Source organism: Chrysochloris asiatica, unplaced genomic scaffold, assembly GCF_000296735.1.
Source record: "Chrysochloris asiatica unplaced genomic scaffold, ChrAsi1.0 scaffold00026, whole genome shotgun sequence".
In the NCBI taxonomy this organism is placed as follows: Eukaryota; Metazoa; Chordata; class Mammalia; order Afrosoricida; family Chrysochloridae; genus Chrysochloris; species Chrysochloris asiatica.
In genome coordinates this window covers 7,245,428-7,268,375 of record NW_006408544.1, presented here as the reverse complement: position 1 = coordinate 7,268,375, position 22,948 = coordinate 7,245,428, and the positions used below count along the sequence as shown (strand labels likewise).

The 22,948-nt window shown below is 37.6% G+C and overlaps 1 protein-coding gene and 1 pseudogene across 3 annotated transcripts in view; both read left to right on the top strand.

Annotated features, from left to right (window-relative positions):
• The window catches only part of PIK3R3 (phosphoinositide-3-kinase, regulatory subunit 3 (gamma)), a 293,821-nt gene that overhangs the window by 177,540 nt on the left and 93,333 nt on the right, over nt 1-22,948 (top strand). For all 3 annotated transcript variants that reach the window (XM_006839711.1, XM_006839713.1, XM_006839712.1), the window contains 3 exons: nt 10,123-10,234; nt 11,667-11,765; nt 19,753-19,933. In XM_006839711.1, the coding sequence (XP_006839774.1) occupies nt 10,123-10,234; nt 11,667-11,765; nt 19,753-19,933 (392 nt within the window). The remainder of the gene's footprint in view (nt 1-10,122; nt 10,235-11,666; nt 11,766-19,752; nt 19,934-22,948) is intronic.
• On the top strand, nt 8,401-8,823 carry LOC102818344 (annotated as a pseudogene).

Genomic DNA, 22,948 nt, shown 5'->3' with positions numbered 1-22,948 from the left:
ACTTGTGTTTTATTGACCATGGAGAGTTTTCAACTGTGTGGATCATGGCAAATTATGTATAACATTGTGAAGAATGGATATTCTAAAACACTTAATTGTTTTTATGAGGAATCTGTACATAGACCAAGAGACAGTTCTTAGAACAAGGAAATACTGAATGGTTTAAAATCAGGAAAACTGAGTTATATCCTGTCATCATACTTATTTAATGTGTATGATGAGCAAATAATCCAAGAAGCTGGTTTATATGAAGAAGAACATGGCATCTTGATTGGAGGAAGACTTATTAACTTGCAGTATGTAGATGATACAACCTGCTTGCTGAAGATCAAAGATTACATACAGCCTTTGGTATGGCTTTCACTTCAATGTAAAGAAAACAAAAATCCTCACAACTGTACCAAAAAATAACATCATGACAAATGGAGAATGCTTGAAGTTGTCAAAGACTTCATTTTGCTTGGATCCACAATCAATACTCACGGAAGCAGCAGTCAAGAAATCAAACAACATATTGCAATAGGCAAATCTGCCACACAAGACCTCTTTAAAGTGTTAAAGGTCAAAGATACCAGTTTGAAGACTGATTCAAGCTCTGGTATTTTCAATAGCCTTTCATAGGCATGTGAAAGTTGGACAGTGAATAAGGATAACCGTAGAAGAACTGATGCATTTGAGTTATGGTATTAGAGAAAAATTTTGAGAGTACTGTGGACTGCCAAAACAAATCCGTGTTGGAAGAAGCACAGCCAGAATAGAATGCTTCATAGAAGCCAGATGTGAGACTTTGTCTCTCATACTTTGGACATACTATCAGGAGAAGGACATTATACTTGTTAAAGTGGAAGGGCAATAAAAAAGAAGACCCCAATGAGTTGGATTGGCATGATTCATAGATATATTTGACATAGACAAAACACTGTTCAGTCCTGTGCCATCCTCACAATTGTTATGTTTGAGCCCATTGTTGCAGCCACTGTGTCAATCCATCTTATTGGTCAGGAACTGGCCTCTCCTGATAACATGTCCAAAGTGCATGAGACAAAGTCTCAGTATCCTTCTAAGGGATATTCTGATTGTACCTCTTCCCTGACAGATTTGTTTGTTCTTCTGCAACCCATGGAAACTTTAATATTCTTTGCCAGCACTACAAGTCAAATACATTAATTCCTTTTATGTCTTCCTTATTCATTGTCCAGCTTTTACATGTGAAATGATTGAAAATAACCATAGTTTGGGTTAGGCTCACCTTAGTCCTCAAAATGACATCTTTGCTCTTTAAAAATTTTAAAAGGTCTTTTGTGGCCAGTTTTCCCAATGTAGTAAATTTGATTTCTTGGCCTCTGCTTCCATGAACATTGTGGATTCAAGTAAAATGAAATACTTCACAATTTTCTTTTCTCTGTTTATCATGATGTTTATTGTTTCAGTTGTGAGGATCTGTACAAGTGAATTGTAATCCATACTGAAGGCTGTATTCTTCGTCAGTAAATAAATACTTTAAGACCTCTTTGCTCTCAGTAAGCAAGGTATTTATCATATGCATATTACAGGCTATTAAGGAACCTTCATCCTGACCTAATGTCATATTCTTTACATAATCAAATGTGCAGATTATTTTCTCATCCTGAAGATTGAATAAGTATAGTGAAAGGATGCAACCCAGGCACACACCTTTACTGATTTTAAACCGTTCAATATCCTCTTGTTCTGTTTGAATACTGCTTCTTGGTCTGTGTATGTTGTTGCTGTTGTTAAGTGCCATTGAGTCTGTTCTGACCCACAGTGAGCCTGTATAGGTCTTCCAAAGAGTAGCTGGTGAGCTTGAACTGCCAACTTTGCAGTACAAACCAACTTTGCAGACTAGCGCATTAGTCCACAGCACCACACCAGGACTCCACTGGTCTATGTATATGTTCTGCATAAGCATAATTAAGTGTTTGAGAATTACCATTCCTTACAATGATACTCTTAATTTGTTATGATCCATAAAGTTGAATGTCTTTGCATAGTCTATAAAGCAGAAGTAAATATCTTTTTGGTATCAGAGATGTGTTTATAAATATTTTTTTTGGTATTCTTCTTCTACTTCCTAGTCTATCCTAAGTCTGTAAGCTCCACTGAAAAATTTTCACCATGGGATGCCATTGGTATTTGAAATACAGATGACATAGTTTTCAGGAACACAGCAAAACATAAGCCACCACAGTACAGCAACCTGACAGATGAGTATTTGAAAAGCCTAGTCAGGGAACACCAAATTCATCTAACACCCAAGGAAATTCAGCACCAAGTATCATGTCCCTGATTACCCTCCAGAATTATTATTTTATTCCTTACTGACTTAACTAAAAAACCTAAACCCACTGCCATCAAGTCAATTCAAACTCTAGTGACTCTGTAGGATTTCCAGGGCTGTAAATTTATACTGGGGCAGAAAGCGTCATCTTTCCTCTACAGATCAACTATGAGTTTGGATCTCCTACAGTCTCGTTAGCAGTCTGGTGCTTATCCTACTGCACTACTAGGGCTCCTTTTACAAGCTTAACCAGGAGAAACTAGTAAGATGATGTTATTTATATTGTTTAGTCAGTTCCCTGGTTTTAAGGAAGTATAATTGGTGCCTGAGATCACCCCATTTTAACTTATGAAGATCACCTATGCTAAGAAATAATAATAGAAGAAGTTGTGCAATAGGGAGAGGGGTTATATGGAAATTCTATTTTCTGCATAATTATCTATGTACCTAAAACTGCACTAAGAAAAAGTTTGTTGATATATATCAAAAGTGAAAATTTGTGAATTTTTTTCAAAAAGTCAGAAAAGACTAAATAAAATAAAAAATTACCCATAACCCACTGTTTGTTTTTGTTGATAAATAACATCAAAATTACACCAAACACACAAGCAACAAGAAGAAAAAATAGATTAAATTGGACCTTATCAAAATAAAAACTTGTACATCTAGGGACATTATCAAGAAAGTGAAAAGACAGCCTATAGGAGAAAATATGCTACCAGAGCTCCTTGCCAGGGAAAATAGGGAAAAATGGGAAGTTAAAAAAATGAAAAAAATAATACTGTAAAGAATCATTATCAAAAAAGCAAAATTTTCATTATTAATGAGATGCTTAAAAAAACGTATTAGAAAGTGAAAAAAATAAAGTCCAACTATACACTATTTGTGTAAGAGAGAAAAACCCTTAAAACAGTAAAATGTTGAAACTAAAAAAACAGCAAAACTAGTGAAGCTTTGCAAGTGTAAAAAGCAAATGTAATAATATTATAAAGCTGATAAGGTCTATGGAAAAAAAGAACTCAACACAGAGAGAGTATGTTTGAGAGGATAAATCAGGAGTTTAGTTTTGGACATATTAAGTTTGAGATAGCCATTAGAATCCAAGTGTATCAAAATCCAAGTGTGCAATTGGATATTTGAGTCTGGAGTTATGGAGACTGGTCCAAACTAGAGATACATGAATAATGTCAGCATTTAAAACACCAAGAACCAAAACCTGGGCATAAGTCAATTTTAAGAGGGTAAAAGTGGATACTGAGAAGTAGCAGCCTGTGAAGTTAGAGAACCAAGAGTGAGGTGCTCTGAAAACCCAAGTGAAGACAGTGAGTCAAAGAGTGAGTGCTCATGTGTCAAACACTGACTGTTGGTTAAGTGAGGACTGAGAATTAACCACTGACTTTAGTAACATTGAGACAATTAGTAACCCTTAGTAAAACAATGGAAAAAATTTAATTGGAGTGGGTTTAAGAAAAATGGAAGTAACTAGAGATGGCAAATATAGATAATTATTTTGAGAAAAAGAAAAACTTCATAGGGAATATTGGTACTTACAGAGACAAAGATTTTCTCTAAAGCTCAACGACAAAAGTCTATATTATTCTTCCAGAGTTTTTACACACAGGTTTATATTAAAATGTACGTAGTAAAACAAAAAGATTTCTATATTGCTAATATTTTAAGGAAGTCTTGGTTTGGTGCTGCACTGTAGGGTAAGCACTGGACTAACTTCTAAGTTGGCAGTTCAAACCCACCAGCCTCTCCTTGGAAACCCTATGAGTTTGCTATGAGTTGGAACCAACTCAGCAGCACTTAACAACAGCAACAAAATCATGGGTATGCTTATAATTAGCTCAACTAAACTAACCTGAATCTTCAATCTAAATGTTTTCTCTGGTGTTTGTCCCCACCTCCATTATGGCATATAGCATTTACTGGACACAGCGAAAAAGAATTCACCTTAAAATAGCCTCCTAATTGCATGGAGATAAGCAGACTTGCATCTATGTGTCTTCCAGATTATATTATAAATAAAGGTAAAGAATTCCAAACCACATACATTTAAGAATATATAGAAGAAAAACTAGAGAACACTAGTCCTTAGATATGTTGAACACTGGTAGCACTGAATGATAATAAATTAAATGCACCTAAGCAAATACATTCCCAAATGAGAAGCCATAAAATACATTGTTGTTGTTGTTAAGTACCGTGGAGTCGGAGTTGGTTCCGACTTATAGTGACCCTGCATAGGGTTTCCGAGGGTGTAAATCTTTACGGGAGCAGAACGCCTCATCTTTCTCCCGTGGAACCGCTGGTAGTTTCGAACTGCCGACCTTCAGGTTAGCAGCCCGATTCATAACCGCTACGCTACCAGAGCTCCTTATGAAATACATACCACTGTTAACTTTATATAGTAGACAATAAGAAGTATTTCTTTATCCATTTTCACAAACAATAAAGTTTTAAGATGTTAAGTGCTGTTGATTCCGTTCCAATTCATAGCAATCCTGTATAGGGTTTCTGAGGAGCGGCTGGTAGGTTTAAACTGTGGACGTTGTGTTTAGCAATCCAGTGCTTATCGTATAGGTCCACACCAGCATTCCTCCCTTGATTCTAGGAACAATCAATTATCTTGAAATTTATCCTTTTGCTTTAAAAAGTTCACAAGTATAAGGGCTGTTTCTGTCTAGTTCACTACTAAATTCCCAGCTTTTAGTGAACAGGAGGTACTCAAGTATTTATATATGGAATTAATGATAAGATGTAGAAATAGGCCAATGTTGCATTCAGTTTATATCTTACAGTTGATCATGATTTTTTTAAAAACAATGTTATGTAGGAACTTTTTTGTAATAATTCTTTACATTTCTTCAGATGAGAAAAGCAAGATACAAGATGGCTGTGGGCAGTCCTCTGTAATAGATGTGAAATGGTCATTTTGTGTTCATTAGTGGCAGAATTGTCAGTGAACTATCATTATCCCTAGATGGCAGCTTTGCCATATAACCTAGTGAACTCCACTCAGTTTAGATTTCCTCCGGAAAAAGGTATATGTTGTTGGTAAGTGCCGTTGAGTTGGTTCTGACTCATAACGACCCTGTATAGGCTTTCTGAGGGGTGACTTTGTTGAGCTTGAACCTACCTTGTAGTTCAAACAAGCATTGCAGTCCAACGCATTAACCCACAGTGCCACACCAGAGAAGGCATGTGTTGCTGTTGTTGTTAGTTGCCATCAAGTTGGTACCTACTCATAGCTACCCTGTGCATAACAGAAGGAAACACTGCCTGGTCTTCGTATAACCTCACAATCATTGCTACGCCTGAACCCATTGTTGTCGCCACCATGCCAGTCCATCTCATTGGGGGTCTTCCTCTTTTTCCCCAACCCTCCACTTTACCAAACATACATCCTTCTCCAGGGACTGGTCCCTCCTGACAATATGTCTGAAGTATAGAGACGAAGTTTGGCCATCCTGGCTTTCAAGGAGCACTCTGGCTGCACTTCTTCCAACACAGATCTGTTGGTTCTTTTGGCAGCCCATGGCACTTTCAATATTCTCCTACAAAACCGTAACACAAATGCATCAGTTCTTCTATGGTCTTCCTTATTCACTTTGCAACTTTCACATGCATATGAGGTTATTGAAAATACTATGGCTTAAATCAGGTGCACCTTAGTCCTCAAACTGACATCTTTGCTCTTCAACACTTTTTTTTTTTAAGTTTTTATTGTGAACTGAGTGATGGTTTACATGAGAGAACATCGACTTTACACCATCATTTCATTGCAATGATTACAGTCTCTGTGTATCTTCATTCAACAATATTTGCTTCCATTCCCTCTGGGTTTTTTTTTGGGGGGGGTGGGGTGGGGGGTGATGTACACACAAACACTCAGGAATATATAATACTTTAAACAACCAAAGGGCGCATTCTGCAAGCCTGCCTCCTGGCTGCCAGCACCCAGTCCCTCTCGTTCCATGAGTCCAGAGTCAGCTGCTCCCTCTCTCCATGTCTTCATTTCTGCCTCCATCTCTGGTGTTCTGGTGTTGCTGCTCGTCAACACTTTTAAAGAGATCTTGTGCAGCAGATTTGCTTAATGCAGTACATTTGATTTCTTGACTGCTACTTCCATGAGTGTTGATGGTTGATCCAAGCAAAATCAAGTCTTTGACACCTTAAATCTTTTGTCCATTGATTATGATGCTATTTATTGGTTCAGTGGTGAGGATATTTGCTTTCTTTAATTGAAATGCAACCCATACCAAAGACTGTGGTCTTTGATCTTCATCAGTAAGTATTTCAAGTCCTCTTCATTTTCAGCAAACAAGGTTGTGTCATCTGCATGTCACAGTTTGTTAATGAGTCTTCCTCCAATCCTGATGCCACGTTTTTATTCATATAATCCAGCTTCTCAGGTTATTTGCTCAGCATAGAGATTGACTAAGTATCGTGAAAGAATATAACCCTGACACACACCTTTCCTAATTTTAAACCATTTGGTGTTCCCTTGTTCTGTTTGAACAGCTGTCTCTTGGTTTCTGTGCAGGTTCCTCATGAACACAATTAAGTGTTCTGAAATACTCATACTTTGCAATGTTGTTCATTGCTTGTTATGATCCACACAGTCAAAAGCCTTTTCTTAGTAAAGCACAGGTAATCATCTTTCTGGTCCTCTCTGCTTTTAGCCAAGATCCATTGGATATCAGCAGTGATAACCTTTGTTCTATGTCCTCTTGAGCCTCTGGAAATTCTCTATCAATGTATGGTTGTAGCCATTTTTAAATTACCTTTAGCAAAATTTTACTTGCATGCTATTAATGATATTTTCCAATGATTTCTACATTCTGTTGGGTCACCTCTTTTTGGGGTAGGCACAAATACGGATCCCTTCTAGTCAGTTGGCCAGTTCGTTGTCCTCCAAAATTTCTTGGCATAGATGAGTGAGTCCCTCCAGTGCTGCATCGGTTTGTTGAAAGATTTCAATTTGTATTCCATCAATTTCCAGTACCTTGTTCCTTGCCAATGTATTCAGTGCACCTTGGTCTTCAACCTTCAGTATCCTTGGCTCTTGATCATATACTACCTCCTCTTGATATAGTTGAACATCAACCATGCCTTTTTGGTACAGTGACTCTATGTATTCCTCTCATCTTCTCTCGATGCCATCTGCATTTTTCAACACTTTGGCCATAGAATCCTTCAACATTTCAAGTCAAGGCTTGAATTTTTTCTTTAGTTCCCATAGCTTGAGAAATGTTGAATGTGTTCTTCCCTTTTGGTTTTCCAACTCATTCTTAGTCTTCTCAAGCTGCCTTTTGAATTTTTTTATTCAGCTTTTTATCTCCTCCTTTCTTTGATTTGTTTTATCATCTCTACACTAAGGAGCTCTGGTAGCGTAGTGGTTACGAATCGGGCTGCGAACCACAAGGTCAGCAGTTAGAAACTACCAGCCGCTCCGCGGGAGAAAGATGAGGCTTTCTGCTCCCGTAAAGATTTATAGCCTCGGAACCCTGTACAGGGTCGCTATGGGTCAGAACTGACTCAACGGCACTTAACAACAACAACAACAACACTGGAGAGCAAGTTTCAGAGTCTCTTCTGACATCCATTTTGGTGTGTTCCTTTTTTGTCCTCTTAATGACCTTTTGCATTTTCTTGTATGATGTCCGTGATGTCATCCCACCAGTCTTCTGGTCTTCAGTCTTTAGTGTTTAATGCATCAAGTTTGCTCTTCAGATGATCTCTAAATTCAGGTGGGATATGTTCAAAGTCATATTTTGGCTCTTGTGGACTTGTTTTTATTTTCTTCAGCTTCACTTGCAATTTGCATATGAGCAATTGATAGTCTGTTCCAAGTCTGGCCTTGTTTTGGCTGATGATAGGGATTTTTCCCACCACCTCTTTGCACAGATGTAGTCAATTTGATTTCTGTGTATTCCATCTGGTGAGGTCCATATGGATAGTCACCTTTTATATATTGTTTAAATAAAAGTATTTGCAAGGAAGAAGTCATTGATCCTGCAAAATTCTACCATGCCCCTCTCTGTCTTCTCTGCACTTGGAGCAGCTTTCCTGCCACAGCCCCTCATCCCCTGAAAATGTTCACCTGCACCAAATTCGTCTGCGCCCCTTCCCTGGTCAGGAGCACTTCTCAGCTTCTGAACCAACCATTGTCTGCAGTGGTACTGAAACAACCCAGACACTGACAGATAAGCACTCCAGCATCTTGACAGCCCCACGTTCCCTGACCTCACTTACTTCTAGTTGAAGTTTCCAAACCAACATGATTTCAAGGGACATTGACACAGCAGCCAAGTTCATCGGGGCTGGGGCTGCCACAGTTGGAGTGGCTGGCTCTGGAGCTGAGATTGGGACTGTGTTTGGGAGCCTTATCATTGGTTATGCCAGGAACCCTTCTCTGAAGCAGCAGCTCTTCTCCTACGCCATTCTGGGCTTTGCCCTCTCGGAAGCCATGGGGCTCTTTTTGTCTGATGGTGGCCTTTCTCATCTTTGCCATGTGAAGGAGTTGTCTCCATTTCCCAAGTTCTTTTTTTCCGTGTCTCGTCTGCCCTACATATTCCTTTTCTTGTACCTCCCCAGGCAGCCTGGGGAAAGTAATTGGCTCAGGGTTTGACAGAGGGAAGGTTTTAAAAAAAAAAAAAAATTCTACCATGTGAGCTCCAGCATAATTTCTATTACCAAGACCTTGTTTTCCAACTACTGATTCTTCCTCTTTGTTTCCAACTTTTGTATTCCAATCATTAGTAATTATTAATGCATGTTTGATCAATTTCGGATTGAAGAATTTTGTAGAATTCTTTAATTTCATCATCACTGGCTTTGTAATTTGAATATAATTAGTGGTTGGTGTGTAATTTGAATAATAGTGACATTAACTGGTCTTCCTTGTAGGCATATGGATATTATCCTATCACAGACAGTGTTGTACTTAATAAAGACAGCTCTTGATGTGTTCTTTTTGAAGACGAATGTGACACCATTGCTCCTCAGTTTGTCATTACAGGCATAGTAAACCATGTGAATGTCAAAATCAAAATTGTCAATACCTGCTCATTTTAGCCCACTAATGCCTAATATATCAATCTTTATGTGTTCCATTTCACCTTTGACAATTTTCAATTTTCCTAGATTCGTACTTTGTGCATCCATGTTCTGATTATTAATGGATGTTTACAGCTGTTTCTCTTCAGTTTGAGTTTTGCCCTATCAGCAAGGAACAGAGAAAGCCTCATATTTCTCCTATGGAACAGCTGGTTTTTTTAACTACTGACATTGCAGTTTACCCTACAGTACCACCAGAGAGTTCCTTATCCACAGTGTTAGGACTTACAATGTACGTTTTGGGGAACACAGTTAAATCTGTAACATTCTTCCTGTACCTCTTATTATCCTCCTTAATCCTCTTGAGCTCCAACACCCAGTATGGGGTGTTGGAGCTCAAGAGGATTAACAGCTACACTCATACATTGCCCAGTCTTATTTAATGTCTTTTGGACTGACTTATTGGGAAGGGGCTTCATTTTGTCTTTTGAGAAACAATGAAAAAAAAAAAATTGACATCAGTTCAGAATTAAAAACCAGTACTTTATATGAAGGAAAAAAAACAAGTAGCTTGAAATATTCAGTTCTCAGGAATTATTGCTAGACTTTTAACATTCCTTGGCTAATGTTTATATTGCCACTATTTTGATTGATAATTATTTGAAACTTAATGTGCTTAGTTAATGACCTGTTTCTAACTGAGGAAATTAGAAAACAAATAATTTATATTTATAAAATAATATTCATTTCTCTTTTAGCTCTTCCGCCAAAGCCTCTTAAGCCAATGACTTCCGCAGTTACAAATGGAATGAAGGACAGTTCTGCTTCCACCCTTCAGGATGCAGAATGGTACTGGGGGGATATTTCAAGGTAACAAGAAAAAATGCAGCTTTTTATTTTCTTTGTGAATCAGTGGTGGTGATGGCGGTGGTGGTTGTGTGTGGTGAAGTCAGTTCTGACTCATAGCAACCCTGTCCTGTATAGAATTTCCGAGGCTGTTTTTCTTTACTGGAGCAGAAAGCTTCATCTTTCTCATGTGAAGCTGCTGGTATATTTGAACTGCTGACCTTGCCATTTGCAGCCCAATTCATAACCCACTATACCACCTGCCGCTCCTTGAAAGCCCTACCCATGGTTGCTATGAGTGGAATGGACTCAGTGGCACTTAATAACACATTCAGGATTATTATATATGTTTTGGAATAAAAGATACTTAGAGGTACTTATTTTTCCTCATTTTTCTTTCTCTAAGACAATGGTTCCCAGATCTTTGCATACATAAAAATCAAAAGTGAGGTGGACAGGACCCAGGAATCTGCATTTTAGAAATTTCCCCAGATTATTTTGATGCAAATTCTTCACAGGTCTAACTTTGAGAAATAGGACTCAGGACAGATTTTTTTTGGTGGGTTTTTTTTTTTTTTTTTTTGGTAAAATGCTGTTGGGATCACTTTGACCTTAGAGAGGAGGGTCTTAACATATTTTATACACTAACATTTGCAAAAAGCAGAAACCTACCAGAGAAGGGGAACTCAGATAATCTCTACAAATAGAGGGATAGAAAGTGGTAAGATTGTAGCCTGTCAAAGGCAAAAACTTGTGAAAAGAAAAAAAGGTAGTCCTATTGAGTTTGGTACTCACAGGTTTCACTGTATTAAAATTGTTCAGAAGATTGCAGTTTTACTACTGTAGAATAAAAGAATCTATTACATTTAAATGCCATTTAAATTTGTATTTTAAGACCATGTAGTTCTACTGTAATTCAAGGTTATTGTATGCCCTTGAAGTTGCTGTGCATATTCTAGAGTTGTTTCTTAAAGGCATAAACCAACTATTCAGAAGGATTTTATTATTACTATAAATTCAAATTGGAGACTATACTATTGAATGGTTATTATACTTTTAGATATATACACTACTATCCAATTGTATATTTGATCAGATACAGCTGTCAGTGTCACTTAAATATAACCTTCTTTTTAAAAAGCTACTGATTTTTTCCTGAAACTCTACATGTTCAGACCTGCCTAAAGAAGCCCTAAAGACTTATTGGAAACATTATCCCTTACAAACAATTGAAATCTGGAAGAATTTAAACTGCAAATAGTCCTTCCTTAGTACTATTTTTAACATGAAAAATGAAAACAGAAATAACATAACTAGTGGGAGGAACTAAATTAACACTGAAGGAACCCATGATTTTATAACCTAGATACACTCACCTCCGTACTAGCCTTAGTGAAAAAAGATGAAGAGAACTAATGTTTTTGAATTTTTATTTTCCAATAATTTTGCTCTTCAGGGAGGAAGTAAATGACAAATTACGGGACATGCCAGATGGTACCTTCTTGGTTCGAGATGCCTCAACAAAAATGCAGGGAGATTATACTTTAACTTTGCGGTGAGTACTTTTCAGTCTTTGGACTACAGTCCTACTAGCATTATTGTAGTTCTGGGTATGTAGAGAATTCTGTATTTTATTTAAACTTTTACATATACATACATACATGTTGTTGTTAAGTGTTGTCGAGTCAGTCTGACTCATAGTGATCCTGTATAGGGTTTCTAAGTCTGGTGATTTTGAACTGCCAGCCTTGTGGTTCAAATGACCTGCAGTCCAGTGCTTATCCTACTGCCCCATAATTTTCAGTTGTTTGGCTAATTTTCTTAGTGTATATATTCAATATTTACATATACAGTTGGCCATACCTGAAAGTTGTGCATCCATAGATTCACCCAACCATGGATCAGAAATATTTGGGTGAGGGATAGAGTGTGAAGGTGTCAATTAAGTGTTCACTGCAATCCCTGTATTAAAAGACTAAGGCAGGACAAGCAGACCAGCCTGGAACACCTAGAACAACGGAAGCAGAAAATTATAGAATAATGTTCTGTGAAATACAGTCCTATTTGATTGAGGGTAAAGTTTGTAAAGAGATGAAAGTGGTTGGGAATACAAGATTGGATTGGACAAGGGGCATTTTGAAGAGAGCCTTGAATTCTGAAATTTAGAGTTTATATTTAATATTGAAGCTAGTCAGGTGGAATCACTGCATTTTTCATTAAAGAAATTATGTGATCATGCTATGAGCAGATAATTTAAAAGAGGAAGTTCGTTCTAGATGTTGTTGAGTCAGCTCTGACTCAGTAAATCTATGTACACTGCCCAGTGATTTACAAAAAACACTGCCCAGTCTTGTGCCATCCTCAAAATCTTTGCTATGTGTGAGCCCACTGTTGCAGCCACTATTCATCTTGTTGAGGGTCTTCCTCTTTTTTTCTGACCTACTACTTTACCAAGCATGATGTCTTTTCCAAGAACTGGTTCCTCCTGATGACATGTCCAAAATACATGAGTCATGCCATCTTTGTTTCTAAAGAACATTTTGGTTGTGCTTCTTCTAAGACAGATTTATTCATTCTTATGGCAGTCCATGGTATGTTCACTATTCTCTACAAGCACTATAATTCAACGGCATCAGTCCTCTGGTTTTTCTTACTCATTGTCCAGATTTCACATGCATATGTGGTTTGATTTTTTAATAGCTACTTCCATGAGCATTGATTATGAATCCAAGTAAAAAAAAATTGCTAATAAGTGCAATTGAATTGGTTCCAACTCATAGCGACTCTGTTAGGGTTTCCAAGGAGTCACTGGTGGGTTTGAACTGCCAACTTTGTGGTTAGCAGTCCACTGCTTATTCTACAATGTCACACCAGGACTCAAAAAAAAAAAAAAGGATACTGGAAAAGAATTTGAAGGCTATTATGAAATTGAGAGATAATGGTAGTTCAGAATAGGGTTTATATTTATTGACTGCCTGTAATATTTCAGGTACTTTTCTAGGCAAAGGAAATAAAGACAAACAAGATAGATATGGTCTCTGCCCTATAGTATCTATATTTTGGTGCATAAAGGAGAGAAGGTAAAATAAATTGTTTTTAAAATGAGATAACATCAGAGTTAATGAAATACTATGAAGGATATATGTAGGTTTATATTATAGATATGATAGCGTGGTGGCTCCTAGAATAAACACTGGACTGTGAACCCCAAGGTCCATGGTTTGATCTCACTCCTTGGGAGAAAGATGAGGCTTTCTGCTCCTGAGAAGACTTAAGTCTCAGAAACCCTTTACAGGGTCACTATAAGGTGGAACCAACTCGATGACACGTAACAACAACAACATATGATAGACATATGGGGAAAGGTAAATTTAAGATAATTTTGAAGGATGGCCTTTCTGATGAGATGACCTTTAATATTTGAATGATTAAAAGGAGCCAACCAAAAAACTGTTTCAGGAAGAGGGAAAAACATACACAGAGAGTTGAGAAAGATTTAATGGGTCCTCGTCTATCAGTTTGTTATACTATGGTGGTGTACATGTTGCTATGATGCTGGAAGCTATGCCACTGGTATTTTAAATACCAGCAGGGTAACACAAGGAGAGCAGGTTTCACCTGAGCTTCCAGACTTAGACTAGGAAGGAGAAGTGGATGGCTTTTGAATGTTTACCCAATGAAACCTTTATGAATAGAAGTGCAAGGAACATGTCAGATAGCACCAGAATATTAAATATTGAAAGATTATGAATAGCACCAGAATATTTCCAGATACAGTGTCAGAAAATGAGTCCCTCAGGTTGAAAGGCAATTAAATTATGATTGGGGAAGAGCTCCCGCTCAAAAGAGTTGACCATGATGATGGTAATGGAGTAAAGCTTTTTGGACTTTCATTTGCTGATAAACACAACTCAAAATGAGGCAAAACAGCTACAGATATCCATTAATAATAGGAACATGGTATGTATGAAATATGAATCTGGGAAAACTGGAAGTTGCCAAAATGAGATGGAACACATAAAGATCAATATCCTAGGCATTAATAACTGAAGTGGATTGGTATTGGCCATTTTGAATCAGAGCATTATATGGTTTACTATGCTGAGAACAACAGATTCAAGAGGAATAACTTAGCATTCATAATCAAAAAGAACATTTCAAGATCTATCTTGAAGTATAAAGCTGTCTGCAGTAGGATAACACCAATAGGCCTACAAGGAAGACCAGTTAATACCACTATTATTCAAATTTATGCACCAAAAACTAAAGCCAGTGATGACAAAATTGAAAAATTCTGCAAACTTCTTCAGTCTGAAATTGATCAAATATGCACTGAAGTGTTTGGAATGCAAAGAATGGAAACCAAGAGGACGAATCAGTAGCTGGAAAATACAACCTTGGTGATAGAAACAATGCTGGAGATAGTCGATATAATTTTACAAGACCAATAACTTCATCATTACAAATACCTTTTTAACACAACATAAAAGACAACCATATACATGGACCTCATCAAATGGAATACACAGAAATCAAATTGATATGGAGCTTTTCCACAGATTTAGTCAATTAGAACAAGTCCAACTATCCTTTCCTCTGAGAAACCTTCTCTTTGTCTTTCTCTCATTCCTTCATTTATTCAAATATTTACTGAGTGCATAATATATGAATTCCTCATCACAGGACCAATAAACAACATTCTATCAATGGAGAAAAGATTGAAGTTGTCAAGGACTTCATTCTTCTTGGATCAACTATCAACACTCAAGGAAGCGGCAGTCAGGAAATCAGACAATGTATCGCATTAGGCAAATCTGCTACACAAAGTGTTGAAGAACAAAGATGTCAGCTTGAGGACTAAGGTGCACCTGATCCAAGCCATGGTGTTTTTATATGTCTGAAGTATGAGGACGAAGTCTGGCCATCCTGGTTTTTAAGGAACATTCTGTTTGTACTTCTTCCAACACAGATTTATTTGTTCTTTTGGCAGTCCGTGGTACTTTAATATTCTCCTCCAACACCATAACTCAAATGCATCAATTCTGCTATGGTCTTCATTATTCATTGTCCAACTTTCACATACATATGAGGTACTGAAAATACCATGACTTGGATCACCTGCACCTTAGTCCACAAACTGACATCTTTGCTTTTTAGCACTTTAGGGAGAGGTCTTGTGCAGCAGATTTACCTAATGCAATACATCATTTGATTTCTTGACTATTGCTTCCATGAGTGTTGATTGTGGATCCAAGCAAAATGAAGTATTTCACAACTTCAATCTTTTCTCCATTTATCATACTGTTATTTTCCGGTCCAGTGGTGAGAATTTTTGTTTTCTTTGCATTGAATTGCAACCCATACTGAAGATTATGGTCTTGGATCTTCATCAGTAAGTATTTTAAGTCCTCTTTGCTTTCTGCAAGCAAGGTTGTATCTTTTGCATATCACAGGTTGCTAATGAGTCTTCCTCCAATCCTGATGCCATGTTCTATGTCATATATCCAGTTTCTCAGATTATTTGCTCAGTATACAGAGTGAATAAGTATGGTGAAAGAATACACACCTTTCCTGATTTTAAACCATTCAGTGTCCCCTTGTGCTGTTTGAATGACTGCCTCTTGGTCTGTGTACAGGTTCCTCATGAGCAGCACAATTAAGTGTTCTGGAATATCCCTTCCAGAGTTGAGTATACTCCAGCATTTATATCTTGGGATTCTGTTCTCCAGCTTTGCTGATCTTCCTGGGTAATCTATGGCTTTAAATGATATCCATAGGCTGACAACACCTGAATTTGCTCCTTTGAACTTTAGACTCCTTAAGTAGACTGCTGGATTTACATTTCTTCTTGGATATTCAGAAGGCATCTTAAACTTAACATGTCTAAGAAAACCAAAATATTTCTCATCCTTTAAACATGTCCTTTTTATAAAGCCTTCTTCATTATTTTAATTGCTTCAGACAGAAATCTTGAAATCTTTATCTTGTTACTCTCATATCCATATCTAAGTCATCAGCATATCCTGTCAACTTACTCGTCAAAGTAGATTCATAGTCCCATAATTTCTCATTACCTCTACTGTTCTTACCCTGGTCTAAGACATTATCATCTCTTGCCTTTTGTTGTTGTTAAGTGCCATTGAGTCTATCCCAACTGACAGCGCCATTAAAGGGTTTCTAAAGAATAGCTGGTAAGTTTGAACCACTGATCTTGTGGATGAGTTCTTATCCTACAGCGCCATACCAGGACTCCATCTCTTGCCTAGATAATTATAATAGTTTTCCAACTAATCTTCCCATTTCTAGCCCTGCCCATTCCTAATAGTGTGTTTTTAACACAGCAGCCAGGATGAACTTTAAATCGCAAGACAGCTATGTCGTTAAGCTCAAAACCCTCTGATATTTCCCCATTTCACTAAAAGCCAAAGACTTTCCAGTGTCCTAGAGGCTACTACATGATCTAAACACCTTAAAACCCTCTGATATTTCCCCATTTCACTAAAAGCCAAAGACTTTACAATGTCCTAGAGGTTATTACATGATCTAAACACCTTTTTTTTTTTTCTCAAGTTTTTATTGTGTATTATATGATAGTTTACATGGGAGAACATTAGCCTTGCATTCATCCTATTGTATATCGTTTCATTGCCATGATTATAATCCCTTCCAAGCATCATCAAACAACTAAAAAGTAAACCCCTCAAGACTTCCCCTTGGTCATCAGCACATAGCCCCTCTCCCTCTCTGGGTCTAGAGCCCCCAGCCGCTCCTCTCCACATTATTGCCTCTGCCTCCATCTCTGGCATCACTATTTCTCTGGGTAGGTTCCTGCACTCCACTCTTTTCCCTTGATGGTCCCAGGGACCTCTGCTCCTGGACTGCAAAGTCAACCACTCCCCTCCTTTTGCTACAAAACGTCTACCTTTACATTTCCAGCCCTCACAGTCAGTCCTGATAGCAATTATTCACTATTTTATCACAAGAGTCCTATCCCCATCTCCTTTCATCAGCCCACCCAGACAGATTGGATACTGCTCAGTGGAGAGTCTACCTTCCTCCGTGCCCTCTGGATCTAGGCTCCCTATTGAAAGCTTGTAAGCCAGTCACTTCTTGCCTTCGTAGGCCCTCCCCCGCTCCTTTTCAGTAGCCAATGTCCAAGTTGCCCGTTCCCGTCTACCTTGTGTACCAAGGGGGTGGGAATGATCCTCGCTATAAAGATTTGTTCTCTCTTTTGAGCTACTGCATCTATAGGTGTAGGTCAAGTTCATCAAATTATATCAGATTACTTTTTTCCTCTTCTTTCTTCTAGTTGAGTTCTGATTATCCAGCCATTGAAGCCAGGTCAAGTGGGTATTCTCTGCAAGTGTGGGTATTCTTGTGTATATCCCCTCACTTCTTAGCAGTGGACACTTCACTCTCCACTCTAGTTCTCTGTGGCTATGTCATTGACTCTGGGCCCAGGAGTCCCCAGGACTTGCAATACTGCTGGCCAACCAGTGTCTCCACCCAGGTTCACAGGAGTCTGTTGAACGTGGTCGGACTTAGCTCACAGCTTCATTGCTGGTTTTCCCTCATTTCCCCTTATTGGTGAACAACGTGGTCACCAGTCAGACTGCATGCCTGCTCATGTATTCCCCTTGAGTTTTAGTCTTGGAAGGGAGCTGAACTCCTTTATATCTCTTAACTTTGTCTTCCACTCTTCTCCCTTTTACTTATGTCAGTATCACTGGTTTCCTTGCTCTTCCTTAACTGCGCCTCTACCTTAGGAATTTTTTCACTTAATGTTCCCTCTGCTTGAAATACTTTTCCCAGGTATTTGCTGTGCTAGCTACCTTACTTTCTTTAGAACCATGCTCAAATGTCACCTGAACAGAGAGGTTTTCCTTGTGCAGTATATATAAAATATAAAATAACAATCCCTTCCACTCTTAGAACTATCATTTCCCTTTACTCTTACTCTGTTTTATTTTTACATAGGAATTATTACCAGCTAACGTATGTAGTCATTTATTTTTATGTTCTATCTTGAATTGCAATTCCTAGTGATTTTCAGTATTGGAGAAAGATGAGACTGTCTGCTCCTGTAAAGATTTATAACCTCAGAGCCTTATGAAGCAGTTATACTCAGTCCTGCAGGGTTGCTGAATCAAAATCGACTCAGTGGTAGTGGGTTATTTGTTGTTTTTTGGTATGTTTTTCAATAAACTGGAAGGTAGAGATATATTCCTTATGTTCCTAAACTGTAAGCTCCTTGAGAGCCTGTACTTTTACATTTACATCTTTTACCCTTGTATCTTATATAATTTCTGACATACAGTAGATGTTCAATAAGTTAGGGTTTTGTGTGTGTGTGTGTTTTAACTGAATTAATTCCCTTTTAGCTTTTTTTATCAGAAAGATCAGCTTGCATTATGTTAATGTGTGTGAAGGTATATACACCCATAGTTGTTGTTAAGTGCTGTCAAGTCAGTTCCAATTCATATCCACCCTGTATAGTGTTTCCTAGGAGAGTTGGTGGGTGTGGACCACTGACCTTGCAGTTTGAGCTGACACTGAAGTCCAGTGCATAGTCCTGCAGCTCCACAGCATGGCTAAAAGATATATGGTAGTCTATCTCTTTTTTTTCCTCATTAATGGTCTACCTGATATTACAGTAAGAGCTGAATGAAATTAGTGTAGTATTTTGCTATGATATAATTAATTAATTTTCTGTGGTTTTAGGTTATACCTTATGGAATTTGAAAGAAGTTAAGTCATTTTAAGCTTTGGTGATAAGTGACTTTTTAAGGGACCATTTGGATATGGTTCAGAAAACAAAGGTGTTCTGAACTATTCAAGCATCAATATCTAATAATATATATAATATACATGGTTCTTTATAAGCTATACTTTGTAACACAATTGAATGACATTTGAATCATCTAAATGCTGTGATGACCTATATTTATATTTAAGAATATATTTATTTCTGAGAATATAAGTAACTATAAAAAAATAATCTGTGGTGCTAGACAAATTGTCTGGTTAAAAGTCATTCAAGTTACTTCATTATGTTTATACATTTATAATAAAACTTTGAGTGTGTTGGGGATTATATAACAAATGTTTATCATACCCCCTTCATACAGAGATGACTTTTGCTTTCCTTCATGGCTACACTTCTACATATCTTTAAGCACTAAATAGATTGTGTCTATTCTCATCCCCCCTTGAAAAGATATTGATAGAATTTAAATTAGAAATTAATCAGACAGTAAACAAAAAATTCAATATACTATTATTTTTCTTAAGTGACTATTTATGTTAAATGTTTTTACTCTAATTACTGTGAAGGTATATTGACCTTCAGAAACCAAGTATTTTAAGGACAAAAGAAATAAGATACATATTATGTACATATAATCATGTATGCCTTTTCATCCCAAATAAAACTTGTTTACTATGTGACACCAAGCTTTATTGTCTCCATAGTAGTAGTACTTAATAATTCTTTATTAGAAATTTTTTGGGAAAATCTACAACTTATGTTTTCTTCTTCACAGGAAGGGAGGCAATAATAAGTTAATAAAGATCTATCATCGGGATGGTAAATATGGCTTTTCTGATCCTCTGACATTTAATTCTGTGGTGGAGCTCATTAACCACTATCATCATGAATCTCTTGCTCAGTACAATCCCAAACTTGATGTGAAGTTGATGTATCCAGTATCCAGATACCAACAGGTATGATTATGGAAGTTCGTGACAGCCATTATTTGACATCATCATTTGATTATAATTTACCAGGCTTATCAGTTGAAAAAAAAAAAAAATCTAGTAGTTTAATATTTTTTATCCCTAAGCATTTTCAGGCTGCTAACCTCAAGGTCAGCAGTTTGAAACTACCAGCTGTTTTGTGGGAGAAAGATGAGGCTTTCTGCTCCTGTAAATATTTACAGCCTCAGAAACCCTGTACAGGGTTGCTATGAGTCAGAACTGATTGAATGGCACACCACTACCAAGCATTTACAGTATATTAAGAACTTATTTTGCATTACTACCTTAATAGCTTATTGCATATATTTATTAATCTTATATAAAAATATTTCTGCTAACAGAAATATTTTTGCTGGTAGGAATGCAGAATAGTACAGCCTTTGTGGAAAACTCTGCAGTCTTTAAAAAAAAATTAGAACTACCATATGATGCAGCAATTCTACTTCTTAGGTATGTACCCAAAAGACGTGAAAGCAGAGGTTTAAACAGAGACTTGTATGCCAATATCTTGGAGATATTACAGCTTCTAATATTTTAAATATTGCAATGGAGTATTTCAGTAACGTGACTCACATGAAATTTTTAGTTTTTCAGTATATATAAAGTTTTTTTCTGCCAAAATTTATGACACCATTCATGGACCATACAAAATGATCAAATAAAAAGTTAGCCTGCTAAAAACTATACTGTGGTTTTTAAAGTCAAACTGACTGTGCAGTCCAGTGCATTAGACCACAGCGCCACACCAGGACTTGGAGAACCTTTTCTCTGTCAAAATTTATGACACCATTCATGGACCATACAAAATTATCAAATAAAAAGTTAACCAGCTATATTTGGTCAAGCATTTATTTAATTCACCCCTAATGTGGTGGCTGGAACTGTGGTTGCCTTGGCAGGGCCAGACCATATAATTTTAAGGGCCTTATATGGAAAAGATCCATATTTGTGCCCATTCAAAAGAGAGGTGACCTAACAGAATGTGGAAATAATCGGACAATATCTTTGATATCCCATGCAAGTAAAGTTTTACTAAAGGTAATACAGAAACGGCTGCAAGCATACATTGACAGAGAACTTCCAGAGATTCAAGCTGGATTCAGAAGAGAATGTGGAACGAGAGATATCATTGCTGATGTCTGATGGATCTTGGCTGAAAGCAGAGAATACCAGAAAGATATTTACCTGTGCTTTCGATTGTGTGGATCATGACATGCTATGGACAACATTGCGAAGTATGAATATTCCTGAACACTTAATTGTGCTCATGAAGAATCTGTACATGGACCAAGAGGCAGTTGTTTGAATTAGAACACGGGAACACTGAACATTTAAACACACGGGAACACTGAACATTTAAACACATGGGAACACTGAACATTTGAACACATGGGTTTAAAATTAGGAAAAGTGTGCAACAGGGTTGTATTCTTTCACCATACTTACTCAGCTTGTATACTGAGCAAATAATCTGAGAAGCTGTGTTATATGAAGAAAAATGTGGCATCAGGATTGGAAGAAGACTCATTAACAATCTGCGATATGCAGATGATACAACCTTGCTTGCTGAAAGTGAAGAGGACTTAAAATACTTACTGATGAAGATCAACGAGCACAGCCTTCAGTATGGACTGCATCTCAATGTAAAGAAAACAAAAATCCTCACCACTGGACCAATAAACAACTTTCTTATCAATAGAGAAAAGATTGAAATTGTTAGTGACTTCATTCTTGGATCAACTGTCAACACTCATGGAAGCAGCAGTAATTCCATTAGGCAAATCTGCTGCACAAGTCCTTTTTAAAGTGTTGAAGAGCTAAGATGTCAGTTTGAAGACTAAGGTATACCTGACCCAAGCCATGGTATTTTCAATAACCCATATGCATGCAAAAGCATGACAGTGAATAAGGAAGACCATAGAAGATTTGATGCTTTAGAATTATGGTGTTGTAGGAGAATATTAAAAGTGCCATGGGCTGCCAACAGAACCAACAGATAGTTGTTAGAAGAATTGCAGCCAGAGTGCTCCTTGGAGACTAGGATGGCCAGACTTCATGTCTCATACACCAGACATATTGTCAGGAGGGATCAGTCATTGGAGATGAATATCATGTTTGGTAAGGTGGCGGGTCAGAGAAAAAGAGGAAGACCCCCCAACGAGATGGATTGGCCAAGTGGCAGCATCGATGAACTCAAGCATAGCAACAATTGTGAGGTTGTCCCAGGACCGGGAGTGTTTCGTTCTGTTGTGCATAGGGTTGCTATGAGTTGGTACTGACATGATGGCACCTAACAACAACATATGGCCCAAGGACCAGACATTCCTCACCCCTGCTTTAGCCTATGGTAGAACTAACCCATAGGCTTTTCTAGGCTGTAAATCTGTTCGGAAGTGGACTGCCACTTTTTTCTCTTGTGGAGCAACTGGTGGGTATGAACTACCAAACTGAGTACTTAACAACTATGCCCCAGGGTTTCAAAATCTTGATGGATGCTATATGGATGGAGCTTGAAGACATTATGCTGAGTAAAATGTTAAATCACAAAAGGACAGATATTGTATGACCTTACTTTTATAAAAAGACAAGACCAGGGAAATGTAAAGAAAACAATGTTTATTAGTGGCTATCAGGAGCAGGAGGAGGAGAGAAAGGAAGGTGGTTATTACTGTGAAGTACTGAGTTTTGGTTTATGGTGACGTTGTTGTTGTTGTTAGGTGCCATCAAGTCAGTACTGACTCATAGCAACCTTAGGCACAGCAGAACAAACCACTGCTTGATCCTGGGCCAACCTCACTACAGTAGCCACGCTTGAGTACATCAATGCTGCCACTTGGCCAGTCCATCTCATTGGGGGTCTTCCTCCTTTTCTCTGACCCTCTACCTTACCAAGCATGATATCCTTCCCCAGTGACTGGTCCCTCCTGACAATATGTCTGAAGTATGAGAGATGAAGTTTGGCCATCTTGGCCTCCAAGGAGC